Source organism: Oncorhynchus kisutch, linkage group LG4 (genome assembly GCF_002021735.2).
Source record: "Oncorhynchus kisutch isolate 150728-3 linkage group LG4, Okis_V2, whole genome shotgun sequence".
NCBI lineage: Eukaryota > Metazoa > Chordata > Actinopteri > Salmoniformes > Salmonidae > Oncorhynchus > Oncorhynchus kisutch.
This window is the reverse complement of record NC_034177.2, coordinates 32,398,516-32,413,218: the sequence shown is the minus strand read 5'-3', so window position 1 is coordinate 32,413,218 and position 14,703 is coordinate 32,398,516. Positions and strand designations below refer to the sequence as shown.

Genomic DNA, 14,703 nt, shown 5'->3' with positions numbered 1-14,703 from the left:
CCACTCAGCTTTAGCTGCCTCTAGTTCTTCCTTCGGGAGGCGATATTCCCCAGCCTGTCTCCAGGGTCCCTGTCCGTCCAATATCTCCTCCCAAGTCCAGGAGTCCTGAAGTCTCTGCTCCTCATACCACGCTGCTTGGTCCGCTTGTGGTGGTGGCTAATTTCTGTAACGATCCTCTTCCTGTAAATGACTGGACCAACGCGCAGCGTGGTACGTGTTCATGATATTTTATTAAATCAGAACACTTGAACAAAAAGAACATAGAGGTAAACGAACAGTTCTGTAAGGAAACCATACAGAAAACAACTACCCACAAAACCCATGTGGGCAAAACCTCCCTAAGTATGGTTCCCAATCAGAGACAGCTGTCCCTGATTGAGAACCATACCCGACCAAAACAAAGAAATACAAAAACATAGAAAAAAGTACATAGAATGCCCACCCATATCACACCCTGACCAAACCAAAATAGAGACGTAAAAAGCTCTAAGGTCAGGGCGTGAAAAACGCTCTAAGCCAGATATTCAAGTTCCTCTCTCTCTGAAAGCTATGGATGGATCTATGGATGTTTACACAGTCAACCACATACATTCTATATATTGAGCTTATACTTCAGCTATATGCCTCCCTATATTGTTGTGTCTCTTTTGCTATACAGCTATATGCCTTCCCCTCTCTCACCATCTCTCTCTATCCGTCATAGATTTAGGTAATGTGTAGAGTTTTGTATTCTGCTGCCTTTATGTCCTCAGATCAGGACATAAAGGCAGCAGATCAGTCCCAACAGGCACCAACCAGGATTCCCACTATCCCACAATGCAATAACATGACACTTACTCCCACATCATGCAATGGTGTAACCCCAAACTAAACTCATCAAAAAAAGAAATGTCCCTTTTTCAGGACCATGTCTTTCAAAGATAAATCGTAAAAATCCCAATAATGCTTGTTCAATGAACCATAAACAATTCATGAACATGCACCTGTGGAACGGTCGTTAAGACACTAACAGCTTACAGACGGTAGGTAATTAAGGTCACAGTTATGAAAACTTAGGACACTAAAGAGGCATTTCTACTGACTATTTCTACCGAAATAAAGATGGCCAGAGTTCCTGCTCATCTGTGTGAACGTGCCTTAGGCATGCTGCAAGGAGGCATGAGGATTGCAGATGTGGCCAGGGCAATACATTGCCATGTCCGTACTGTGAGACACCAATGACTGTGCTACAGGGAGACAGGATGGACAGCTGATCATCCTCGCAGTGGCAGACCACATGTAACAACACCTGCACAGGATTGGTACATCCGAGCATCACACCTGGGGGACAAGTACAGGATGGCAACAACAACTGTCCGAGTTACACCAGGAACGCACATTCCCTCCATCAGTTCTCAGACTGCCCGCAATAGGCTGAGAGGCTGGACTGAGGGCTTGTAGGCCTGTTGTAAGGCAGGTCCTCACCAGTCATCACCGGCAACAACGTCGCCTATGGGCACAAACCCACCATCGCTGGACAAGACAGGACTGGCAAAAATTGCTCTTCGCTGACGAGTCGCGGTTTTGTCTCACCAGGGGTGATAATCAGATTCGTGTTTATCATCGAAGGAATGAGCGTTACGTCGAGGGCTGTACTCTGGAGCGGGATTGATTTGGAGGTGGAGGGTCCATCATGGTCTGAGGCAATGTGTCACAGCATCATCGGACTGAGCCTGTTTTCATTGCAGGCCATCTCAATGCTGTCCGTTACAGGGAAGACATCTTCCTCCCTCATGTGGTACCCTTCCTGCAGGCTCATCCTGACATAACCCTCCAGCATGACAATCCCACCAGCCATACTGCTTGTTCTGTGCATGATTTCCTGTAAGACAGGAATGTCAGTGTTCTGCCATGGCCAGCGAAGAGCCCGGATCTCAATCCCATTGAGATTGTCTGGGACCTGTTGGATCGGAGGGTGAGGGCTAGGGCCATTCCCCCCAGAAATGTCCGGGAACTTGCAGGTGCCTTGGTGGAAGAGTGGGGTAACATCTCACAGCAAGAACTGGCAAATCTGGTGCAGTCCATAAGGAGGAGATACACTGCAGTTCTTAATGCATCTGGTGGCCACACCATATACTGACTGTTACTTTTGATTTTGACCCCCCCCTCTTGTTCAGGGACACATTATTCAATTTCTGTTAATCACATGTCTGTGGAACTTGCTCAGTTTATGTCTCAGTTGTTGAATCTTGTTCTGGTCATACAAATAATTACACATGTTAAGTTTGCTGGAAAATGTACGCATTTGCCAGTGAGAGGACGTTTTTTGGGGGGCTGAGTTTATATAGTCTGACTAGGCTATTTATCCTGGATGCACACACACACACACCCACAAAAAAAAGAAGACAACAGAGAGTAACAGTAACATTAATCATTAGCACATCAAATAGTTTCTAATCAATGCTTCTGCCCTAAGAGAGAGCGAAAGAGGTAAGTGAACACCCATGTGGCACAGAGAAACGCTGAAGAAACAAAAGCCCACCAAAACAAAAATTAGAGAAAATATCTGAACACTCTATGACAATCCCTAGAGCCCTGAATTGCGACGAAAATAGGGCAAGGTCAGGTAGGATATAAACTTTCTCTCCTCTTCAGGTTCATTAAATCATGCTTGTGGATGTCTTCACATACCTGATCTGACAGTGAAAGATGAACATGTCAGAGTAAATGACAAATGTACCTCAATTCATGGATAACGAAGGAGTAATCTATTGATCCTGAGGCCTGCTATGGTTCAGATACCTTAGACGAAAAGAATAGCAATGTGGCACAGCTGTTGTATATGCTCCTATATACTTTATTTGTTCTTCAGGCTACAAAATGTTATATTAATATACAGAGAATATGGGACATTTTCTACACCTGGAGAAATGTGGATGTATGTACACTGAGTGTACAAAACATTAAGAACACCTTCTCTTTCCATAGACTAACAAGGTGAATCCAGGTGAAAGCTATAATCCCTTATTGATGTCACTTGTTAAATCCAATTCAATCAGTGTAGATGAAGGGAAGGAGACAGGTTAAAGAAGGATTTTTAATCCTTGAGACAATTGAGACAGGGATTGTGTATGCGTGCCATTCAGAGGGTGAATGGGCAAGACAAAAGATTTAAAGTGGAACTGACAGCATTTAGCAACATGAAATCTTTTACAAATCTGTTCATATACACCCCCAGGAAGATTATATCACTTTTTAAAAAATATGACAAGTGAGCACTTAGATATGGACATTTTCACATTTTCATAAATTCTTAGAATGTTTGGGAATTACGTATACTATGGCATTTGTGAAAATTTTATAGCAATTTAGAGTGGGAGTGGCCAAACAAAAACATCTGTCTCATGTAGGACCAGTCTCCACAGAGCTACAGTAAGCCTGTATTTGCAACACAGGCCTGCCATCATTCACTTTGAACTGGACTGTGTGTTTACATGCAGTTGCAACAGCTCGACATTAGATCATTAGAACGTATTTGCCTAAAGCCACAAAATACACCTGAATGGATTTCTGCAAATATGTGAATACCACTTGGGAGTCATATTGGTCAGTTATGCACATCAACAACAAAAAGATCAACAACTAATGCGAACCATGAGCTAAAATCTAACGAAAGAGCATTAGATAAACCCATTCAAACTTTTTCAGTTAGTTTCCTATCAAAATTACACTAATAAACGATGGGGAATTGTAGCCTACTTATTCTTCTGCAGCTTATCTGCCAACAATGAATGCTTGTCCCAACCAAGCACCCAAAGCTAACTAGCTAAATTTGGCTAGCTTGCTAGCTAGCAACCTCCAGACACAGATGAGAGAACACCTTACACTGACCATTTTACTAACCCAGCAGAGCTGGTCGGCTGTTTATATGTTATCTAGAGCATTCGTGACTAACTATTACTTAATTTCTTGGTGACAGGGGGGCAGTATTGAGTAGCTTGGATGAATAAGATGCCCAGAGTAAACTGCCTGTTACTCTGTCCCAGATGCTAATATATGCATATTATTAGTAGTATTGCATGGAAACACTCTGAAGTTTCTAAAACTGTTTGAATGATGTCTGTGAGTATAACAGAATTCATGCGAAATGGCAGGCGAAAACCTGAGACAAATCCAACCAGGAAGTCTTGAAATCTTAGGTTTGTAGTTTCATTTTCCAATATGCTGTGTCTATGGGGCCAGATTGCACTTCCCAAGGCTTCCAGCAGATGTCAACAGTCTTTAGAAAGTTGTTTGAAGTTTCTATTGTGGAAGGGTGTCGAATAAGAGCTGATTCAACAAGTGGACTAGGCTGAGGCCAATCAGTTGTTTACTGCGTGGTCACGCCGTTCCCTCTTTTTCCTCTGTAATGTATACGCTATTGTCCGGTTGGAATATTATTGAAGATTTATTATAAAAAGACCCTAAGGATTGATTGTAAACATTGTTTGACATGTTTCTACAAACTTTAATGGAACTCTTGACTTTTCGTCTGGATTTTGCGCTCGAACATTGTGCCTTTGGAATAGTAAACTAAACGTGTGAACAAAACGGAGGTATTTGGACATAAATATGGACGTAATCGAACAACACGAACATTTCTTGTGGAAATGGAAGTCCTGGGAGTGCCTTCCGACAAAGATCAGCAAAGGTAAGTGAAGATTTATAATGCTATTTATGACTTTTGTTGACTCCACAACTTGGCAGGTAACTGTTTGGCTTTGTTTTGTGGCTGAACGCTGTTCTCAGATTATTGAATATTGTGCTTTTTCCGTAAAGCTTTTTTGAAATCTGACACAGCGGTTGTATTAAGAACAAGTTTATCTTTAATTATATGTAAAACATGTATCTTTCATCAAAGTTTATGATGAGTATTTCTGTTATTTGATGAGGCTCTGCAATTTTTTGGGATATAAATATGAACTTGATCGAACAAAACATACATGTATTGTGTAACATTGAGTCCTGGGAGTGTCATCAAAGTTTAGTGATTCATTTTATCTATATTTCTGCTTTTTGTGACACCTTTCTTTGGTTGGAAAATGGCTGAATGCTTTCTGTGACTAGTTGCTGACCTAACATAATGATATGTTCTGCTTTCACCGAAAAGCCTTTTGAAATCGGACACTGTGGATGGATTATCGAGAAGTGTATTTTTAAAATGGTGTAAAATACTTGCATGGTTGAGGAAATGTAATTATGAGATTTCTGTTGTTTTGAATTTGGCGCCCTGCAATTTCACTGGCTGTTGGCGAGGTGGGGCGCTAGCGTCCTGAACGATCCCAGAGAGGTTAAGTTGCCTATGTTTACTACCACTGGCCGGTCATATTCTGTGGGTGCTACGCGTTCGTAAATTCATCAGTTACTCTGCGCTCTGGAACAATCAGACGAGAGTGCTCTGAAATCAGAGAAGATAGCCAGTGAATGTGTGCACGCAATCAATATAACATAAGTATAATATAAGTATAATAATGTTATTGATAACTTATAAGTTATCAATATGATAACTGGATAACAATTGTTCAAGTTCTTTCTAGCTAACCAAATGATACCTGCTTCTCTAGCTGTGTATAGACACCCGAAAACTGATATGAGGGGAAAAAGTCAGTCACTCAGCCTCTCCTCCAATGACATGACATCCGTCTAACAGCCTTAGTTACATTCGGCCATTTTTGTCCAAAATATTGAGCCATCCCAAACGGAGGCAGCAGACAATGTCCCAGGCCAGCAGTGATGTGATGTGTGTGTTTGTGTGTGTGTGTGTGTTTGTGTGTGTGTGTGTTTTGTGTGTGTGTGTGTGTGTGTATACTCTACCTCTTGGATGCAGGGATGTACCGTGAGCAGGTGTGTCCGTCCCAGGCACAGTAGGGGTCTCTGGCGAGGCAGCACTCTGCACACACCTGACCATACAGGTGACATCTGCTCAGTGACACCTGGGCTAGCCCCGCCCCTGAACCCACGTATAGCTGTTGCTATGGAGACAGAGATGGAGAGAACAAACAACCTCAGAGAAGGGTATAGTCTAGGCCACTTTTTTCAACTAATCAACTAATCACCTTGTTACAGTATATGTTGTTGTTTACACTATACTATGGTTCATTGTGGGACAAGAGATCTGTTTTTCTGATCTATGTTTTGGAAAGTGTGTGTGTGTCCATTTGAGTGCACATGTGTGATTTAGTACACCTACATGTCCAGTGGTACAGTGGTACAGTATCCTCAGAGTTCTAACTTCCAATTATTATTACTGGAAGTCAACCCCCCTAACTCTAAAGCTCGTTTAAACAACAAAACCTTCAACAACACATGAGAGCAAGAGAGAAAAAAAAGAGAGAGAGAGAGCGAGAGAGAGAGAATGTTTTGTATGGATCTGTCGGGACTCGTCTGAACCAGGGATTTCAAAACAAACTCTGAAGGGAAACATGGCTAACACTGGGGGCTGGGCTGGGATGAAAACACACCCCACACACACACACACACACACACACACACACACTTTGGCAGATGAAGGGAAGCTGTGATTGGAGTTGAAGGGTCTGCTGACATCCCGTACCCTCAGATAACGAGGGAGGAAAAGAGAGGGGAGGGAGAAGGGGGATAGAAGGGAAAACGAGAGGGAAGGTGGCTCTGGACAATGCCGCTAATGGCATTGAGCCTGATTTACAGTGCCTTCGAAAAGTATTCAGACCCATTCCCTTTTTCCACATTTTGTTGGTAACAGCCTTATTCTAAAGTGTATTAAATTCAAAAAATGTCCTCAATCTATACACGCAATATAGCATAATTACAAAGCAAAAACAGGTTTTAGATTTTTTTGCTAATTTCTTAAAAATTAAAAACAGAAATAACTTATTTACATAAGAATTCAGACACTTTACTATGAGACTCAAAAATTCAGGTGCATCCTGTTTTCATTGATCATCCTTTGATTTGTTTCTACAATTTGATTGGAGTCCACCTGTGGTAGTGCATGTCAGAGCAAAACCCAAGCAATGAGGTCGAAAGAATTGTCTGTAGAGCTCCGAGACAGGATTGAGTCGAGGCACAGAACTGGGGAAGGTATCAAAAAATGTCTGCAGCATTGAAGGTCCCCAAGAACACAGTGGCCTCCATCATTCTTAAATGGAAGAAGGTTTGAACCACCAAGACTATTCCTAGAGCTGGCCACCCGGGCAAAATGAACAACCGGGTGAGAAGGGCCTTGGTCAGCGAGGTGACCAAGAACCCGATGGTCACTCTGACAGAGCTTCAGAGTTCCTCTTTAGAGATGGGAGAATCTTCCAGAAGGACAATCATCTCTGGAGCACCCCACTAATCAGGCCTTTATGTTAGAGTGGCCAGACAGAAGCCACTCCTAGGTTAAGGCACATGACAGCCATTTTGGAGTTTGCCTAAAGGACTCTCAGACCCCGAGAAACAAGATTCTCTGGTCTGATGAAACCAAAATTGGACTATTTGACCTGAATGCCAAGTGTCACTTCTGAAGGAAACCTGGCACCATCCCTACTTGAAGCACAGTGGTGGCAGCATCATGCTGTGGGGATGTTTGTCAGCAGCAGGGACAGGGAAACTATTCAGGATCAAGGGAAAGATGATCGGAGCAAAGTACAGAGAGATCCTTGATGAAAACCTGTTCAGGACCTCAGACTGGGGCGAAGGTTCATCTTCCAACAGGACAACAACCCTCAGCACAAAGCCAAGACAACGCAGGAGTGGCTTTGGGACAAGTCTTTGATTATCCTTGAGTGGCCCAGCCAGAGCCCGGACTTGAATCCGATCTAACATCTCTGGGGAGACCTGAAAATAGCTGTGCAGTGATGCTCCTCATCCAACCTGACAGAGTTTGAGAGGATCTGCAGAGAAGAACGGGAGAAACTCAATGACAGCCTACCCCGGCCAAACCCGGACGACGCTGATCCAAATGTGCGCCTCCTTATGGGACTCCCAATCACAGCCGGATGTGATGCGGCCTGGATTCAAACCAGGTACTGCAGTGACACCTCTTGCACTGAGATGCAGTGTCTTAGACAACTGCGCCACTCGGTAGCCCCAAATACAGGTGTGCAAAGCCTGCAGCGTCATACCCAAGAAGACATGATGCTCTAATCGCTGCCAAAGGCGCTTCAACAAAGTAAATGTAATAAATAATAATAAATAATAATACATAATAATAAATGTAATATATAGTTTTAAAAAATGTATACATTTGCAAAATTGTCTAAAAACCTGCTTTTGCTTTGTCATTATGGGGTACTGTGTGTAGATTGATGAGAGAGAAAAAAACAATTTCATACATTTTAGAATAAGGCTGGAAAGTAAGAACATGGGGAAAGTCAAGGGTTGTGAATACTTTCCAAAAGCACTATACTGTAGCTATATGATACAATTAGGGAGGGTGGAGATGGAAACGAGGGATAGAGAAGAGGGGTGTTCTTACCTGTTTAGAAGAGATCTCCATACTCAGGATTGGAGTGGGAGTCTGGAGGAAAGTAAAGTAACCATTATCTCCACTACACAAAGTTCACGTCAGGTTTAAACAGGCTTTGGTGGAACAGAATGAACTTTCTGAGTGTGTTTCTTACCTGGAACACCTGGAGTTCCTCCAAAATCACCTCCTCAGTGGACCAGTTCTCCTGAGTGATGCTCACCACCTTCAGCACTGACCCAGCATCTGAACACACACGCACGCACGCACACACACACAAACACGCACGCACACACACACACACACACACACACACAAAACATATACATACATGGACACATGCACACAGTGACCTTCTCGTTTGGAAACTTTCTATTGAGAGAATTCTACTGAAATGGGAATATTGGCTCCAAACAGACTATGATGTTGTAGAGCTCTGAGCATTAGAGCAAAGATAAGGGGTTCATGGAGCTCATACTACACTGAAGATGATACCTATTGCAACCGAACACAGTCTCCAACATTCAAACAGACTTGAAACACATCAATATTAGAACAGAAAAAAAATGTATGTGGGTGTTCGTGTGCATCTGAACATGTGTGTGTTGGAATCTCTCACCTGTACCCAGAAACATGATTTCATACTGTCCATCCTCAGCCATGACGCGGTCCACCACTATCTGTGTCAGTGTGTAGTCGACACGTACACGTGTGAACACGGGCCGGCCGGTCAGGGGGTAGACAGAGCGGAACATGAGTGGGTGGAAGCGGATGAAGCTGACCACCTCGTCTGAGAAGTCCTTGGTGGTTTTTATCCTGGGGTCATATGTCTTACTGGGACACTGAGGAAGGAAGACACTGTCAGTTTCTGAAGAGAGATATCAAATAATGTGTCATTTCAGAGACTAAATGAGATCAACTAACACAATTTATCTGGAGGTATTAGAGGGCAGTAGAAAGATCAGTCAAGATAAAGACGTGGTTGTCTACCTTAAAGGAAATACTAACCTAGGTACCTACTGGTAAGACAGACATTTTTGGGATTCACTGTCATCAAAGTGCTTGTCATATTTTTTCAGGTTGGCCAGTGGCCTCTGAATAATAGGTATGTGTCTCCCTCTGGTGGTGACATGTGGTACTCCATTAAATTAAGTTCATCTGGAGCACACAGTAATAAGCCATCACTTTATGGCCCTATGCTTGTTGACGCTGGATTCTCACTCACACACACACACACACACACACAATCTTGTTTAACTAACCTTGTGGGGACATACAATTGATTCCCATTCAAAATCATATTTTCCCTAACATCCAAACCTAACCCTAATTCTAACCTTAACACTAATTCTAACCTTAACTCTAAACCCCCTATAAATAAGCTTTTACCTTGTGGGGACTGACAAAATGTCCCCATATGGTCAAATATTTTGTTTATTTACTATTATTTTGGGGATTTCTGGTCCCCACAAGTGTAGTTCAACATGTCCATAGCAGGGTAGTGTTTTTCATCTTTAATCTTGTTCTGGAGGGAGCTCTGCAGAGAAGTCATTAGTTGACAGTCAAAATTTCACATTTTAGTCACTAAGCAGATGTTCTTATCCAGAGTGACTTATAGTAATGGATACATTTTCATTTTTACTAGTCCCCCATGGGAATCAAACCCACAACCCTGAGTACCATGCTCTACCAACTAAACCCCACAATGTCATGAAATCGGATTTTAAACCTAACCCTAACCTTAACCACACTGCTCACCCTAACGCTTAACCCTAACCTTAAATTAAGACCAAAATCCCCCCCAAAATCCTGCATTTTTCCAATATAGCCAATTTTTACTTTGCAGCTGGCCCATCTAACAAAAATCACTCAGTTCTGCCTTAAGGACAAGACTCATCCCAATAAACGTCCACCTGCACACACACACACACAGTCACAGTACCTCATGTTAATCAGTTCTACAAACACTGCGTAACAGGACACATACGACGGTGATCACCGTGACGACTTAGTGACATCATCAAAGCTGCCCCCCAGACTGACGTTTATTATTGTTCATCAAGACAGGGACTGGGTAATATATCACACACACACACACACACACACACACACACACACACACACACAGACAAACACTTGCATGCTTTCACATATAAACGTTGACTTCTGTCACACTCTCACAGACTATTAATTCATTATGTGCACAGGCACATGCAATAGATAGGTGTTTATTATTGTTAATCAGGACTGGTTCATACATCAGGATTGGGTCATATTGTAAGCCATTTAAGAGGGGTCTTTCTAAATAATCCTGGACAGAAACAATATTCAGTCTGCTTTCAGGCAGGAGGGAAATGGAGCGGGGTATGGTTAGCAGAGATGAGCGTGTTTGTTTGTGTACCGTTCCAGGGCGAGGGTAAGGTATTCTCCCCTCATATTCTACCCAGCGATGGTCAGGTCCCTCCTTGTGAGCGTAGGGTCCGTTGAATACAGCTCGTATGTCAGCCATGCTGTACACACACACCGCCGAGCCGCGGAACACAGAGCTGGAGGAGAAACACAGTACAATGTAGTAAGTATATTATAGTGGGAGAAATAAGCTGAGAGGTAGAGACATGTCTCAGTAAGGTATGGCGTAAGGTATGGTGAACTAAGTGTCATTTTACCTGGAGGTGGTGAAGATTCCATACACTACAGGGTTCTTCTCATCTCTAGAGGGAAGCATGAATATGTCCTCTACAACGCATGCACACACACACACACACACACACACACACACACACACACACACACACACACACACACAAAAGTTAAGAATGTGGCATTTAGTGCGCATGCGTGGTGCGTGTCAACGTGGAAGCATGTCAGGTGTGCGTGTGTGTATGTGTCTTACGGAGCTCGTCAAAGTGTGTGTCCACTCCTTCGGGTCCAGGGATGGAACACACCAGTCTGGCTTTGAGGAACGTCGTCCACTTATTGGTCAGACTCCTCAACCCTCCCACGTCATTCTGAAACACAACCACAACACAACCATAGTCTGACACACAAATACAACTGAAATCGGGTTTAAAACCATAGTCCAAAGACCTGACATAATGTAACAAGCACAACAGAACTGCACACCTTTTTACAGACCTTGAAATCCTAAACTCCTGTTTGAGACTAGTTTAAATAAACCCAGGTGAAGTTAGACACATGTCCCCGTTTACATGTGATTATTCAACTGGCAGAGGAACGAGGCTCATTAACGGTAATGATGACGGCAGTCACAATAAACTGAAAGGATGGAGAGAGGAACTGAAAAGGGAACTGACAAGGAGGAGAGAATATGGTAGAGGGATTTAGTAATACAAGAATAACACTCCGAAGGAGGAATTGAAGCAAGAAAAAAGGAGAGAAATACATTTTAAAAAAATAGAAAGATGAGGGAAGAAGAATTGAAGGTAAAACTAGCGAGTTCATTAATTATGCAGATATTCTAATTAGCATATGTATACCCTTGGCTGAGTGCTCTTCTCAATAAAACAGTGCTTTTCTCAGGGCTAGGGCAGGAGTACTCAAGTATATCTCAAGTACAGGGCCCCTTTATCCAGGACAAGGGCCCTAGACTAACCTCCCTATTACACTCGGCCTGGAGACTGTCTTAAATAGACACACAATTATAAAAACTGTTCGCATAATGGCTTTAGTGTTTTCTAAATGGGATTATCTTCAATCGAAGCTCTGTTATTCCATTTGTCCAGAGATGAAACCCTCTATTGTCAGCTGTAGACACAGGAAAAGGAATCACTAGCCTTACAGCTTACTCCTCAATCATAACCACTCCAAGTGCCTGAAACTGGGAATGTTGCAATGGAGCTTGGAATTTTTATTGTGGGAAGATGTGGCGACATAACTCAGTACAGGGACAGTCTCCCCACTACCCAAAAATACCAAACCTCACATAGCTGGGAACTGAAACTGAATCTCTTCTACCAGCAGCGGCCAGGAGCGTCCAACAACAAGTCTGGGTACAGACTTTTGTTCCAGCCAAGAAGTAACACACCTGATTCAATGAAACAACCTGCTGTAGTCACAGAACTACACTCAAAACAACCTGCTGTAGTCACAGAACTACACTCAAAACAACCTGCTGTAGTCACAGAACTACACGCAAAAAACCCTGCTGTTTTTACCATAACTTACTGGCAGCCAGTTTACCTGTAAGTTACTGTAAAAAAAAAAAGGTACAATATATTTACCGTAAATTCCAAAGAAACTTTGGCTTAACAGTACACTACTGCAAACTTTACAGCAGGGGTCTTCAACCTTTTCTTGCCCAGGGACCCCTATCATACGTTTGCACAAACATGACAAACTCTGCTCTTGTATTATCATCAGGTGAATGATAATGGCAAGAAGAAGTCATCAACATTTTAAAATGAATAGATTTGGTAGATTATAATTGGATGAAGTGTAAACTCTAACATAGTCTATTATACAGAAAGGTAACTCCAAACACATGTTTGCTAAGAGCAGCTGTTACCTGGTTAAACAAAGGTTAGCCATGTTTTGGCAAAAAGTATTGTTCAAGTCAAGAAAGCTTCCCACACACTTGCCACACTATTCACTGGTGCTTTTTCAAAGCCTATGTCAGATATACCAGTGTAATTGCAATCCAATTAGTGTAATTCAAAATGTGTTTATTCTGTTGATGCTAGTGATATTCATACAAATATTGGAATAAAATCTTATTTCTATTTTCGATGTTAAAACAATGTTTATTAGGAATTTACAGTAACATACTGTATCTTTTTTATAGTAATTTACAGGCAACTGGCTGCCAGTAAGTTACCATAAACACAACAGGATTTTTTTTACAGTGTAGAATGAGATTCTATTTCAAAGGCTGTAGTCTCCATCAAGCCTCCAGCAAGCCTGAGTAGAGCTGCTGCTGTCTTGCGTCATTCAGAACCGTGAACATGGAAGGAGTAAGAGCTACAGGTAGGGGCTAGGGACTAGAGGTACAGTGCCTTGCAAAAGTATTCATTCCCCTTTGCATTTTTCCCACTTTGTTGCATTACAACCTGTAATTTAAATGGATTTTTATTTGGACACAAAATAGTCCAAATTGGTGAAGTGAAATGAAGAAAATAACTTGTTTCAAAAAATTTGAAAACAGAAAAGTGGTGCGTACATATGTATTCACCCCCTTTGCTATGAAGCCCCTAAATAAGATCTGGTGCAAACAATTACCTTCAGAAGTCACATAATTAGTTAAATAAAGTCCCCCTGTGTGCAATCTAAGTGTCACATAATCTGTCACATGATCTCAATATACAGTATATACAACTGTTCTGAAAGGCCCCAGAGTCTGCAACACCACTAAGAGTGCAAGAGGCTCCACCAAGCAAGCGGCACCATGAAGACCAAGGAGCTCTCCAAAGTTGTGGAGAAGTACAGATCCAGGGTTGGGTTATAACAAAAATATCCGAAACTTTGAACATCCCACAGAGCACCATTAAATCCATTATTTAAAAAATGGAAAGAATATGTCACCACAACAAACCTGCCAAGAGAGGGCCGCCCACCAAAGGTCAAGGATCAGGCAAGGAGTGCACTAATCAGAGAGGCAACAAAGAGTCCAAAGATAACCCTGAAGGAGCTGTAAAAGCTCCACAGCGGAGATTGGAGTATCTGTCCATAGGACCACTTTAAGCCATACACTCCACAGACCTGGGTTATATGGTCTTTAAGCCATACACTCCACAGACCTGGGTTATATGGTCTTTAAGCCATACACTCCACAGACCTGGGTTATATGGTCTTTAAGCCATACACTCCACAGACCTGGGTTATATGGTCTTTAAGCCATACACTCCACAGACCTGGGTTATATGGTCTTTAAGCCATACACTCCACAGACCTGGGTTATATGGTCTTTAAGCCATACACTCCACAGACCTGGGTTATATGGTCTTTAAGCCATACACTCCACAGACCTGGGTTATATGGTCTTTAAGCCATACACTCCACAGACCTGGGTTATATGGTCTTTAAGCCATACACTCCACAGACCTGGGTTATATGGTCTTTAAGCCATACACTCCACAGACCTGGGTTATATGGTCTTTAAGCCATTGCTTAATAAAGAAAGAAATAAGGAAACATGTTTGGTGTTTGCCGAAAGGCATGTTGGAGACTCCCCAAACATATGGAAGAAGGTACTCTGTTCAGATGAGACTAAAATTGAGCTTTATGGCCATCAAGGAAAACTCTAT

The 14,703-nt window shown here is 42.4% G+C and overlaps 1 protein-coding gene across 2 annotated transcripts in view; it reads right to left on the bottom strand.

The window, feature by feature from the left end:
• Window positions 1–14,703, bottom strand: part of sema3d (sema domain, immunoglobulin domain (Ig), short basic domain, secreted, (semaphorin) 3D) — a 66,816-nt gene that overhangs the window by 16,901 nt on the left and 35,212 nt on the right. For both annotated transcript variants that reach the window (XM_020480811.2, XM_031822836.1), the window contains 7 exons: window positions 11,337–11,451; window positions 11,110–11,179; window positions 10,845–10,989; window positions 9,063–9,285; window positions 8,601–8,689; window positions 8,456–8,497; window positions 5,833–5,990 (listed from right to left, as the gene is read on the bottom strand). In XM_020480811.2, the coding sequence (XP_020336400.1) occupies window positions 5,833–5,990; window positions 8,456–8,497; window positions 8,601–8,689; window positions 9,063–9,285; window positions 10,845–10,989; window positions 11,110–11,179; window positions 11,337–11,451 (842 nt within the window). The remainder of the gene's footprint in view (window positions 1–5,832; window positions 5,991–8,455; window positions 8,498–8,600; window positions 8,690–9,062; window positions 9,286–10,844; window positions 10,990–11,109; window positions 11,180–11,336; window positions 11,452–14,703) is intronic.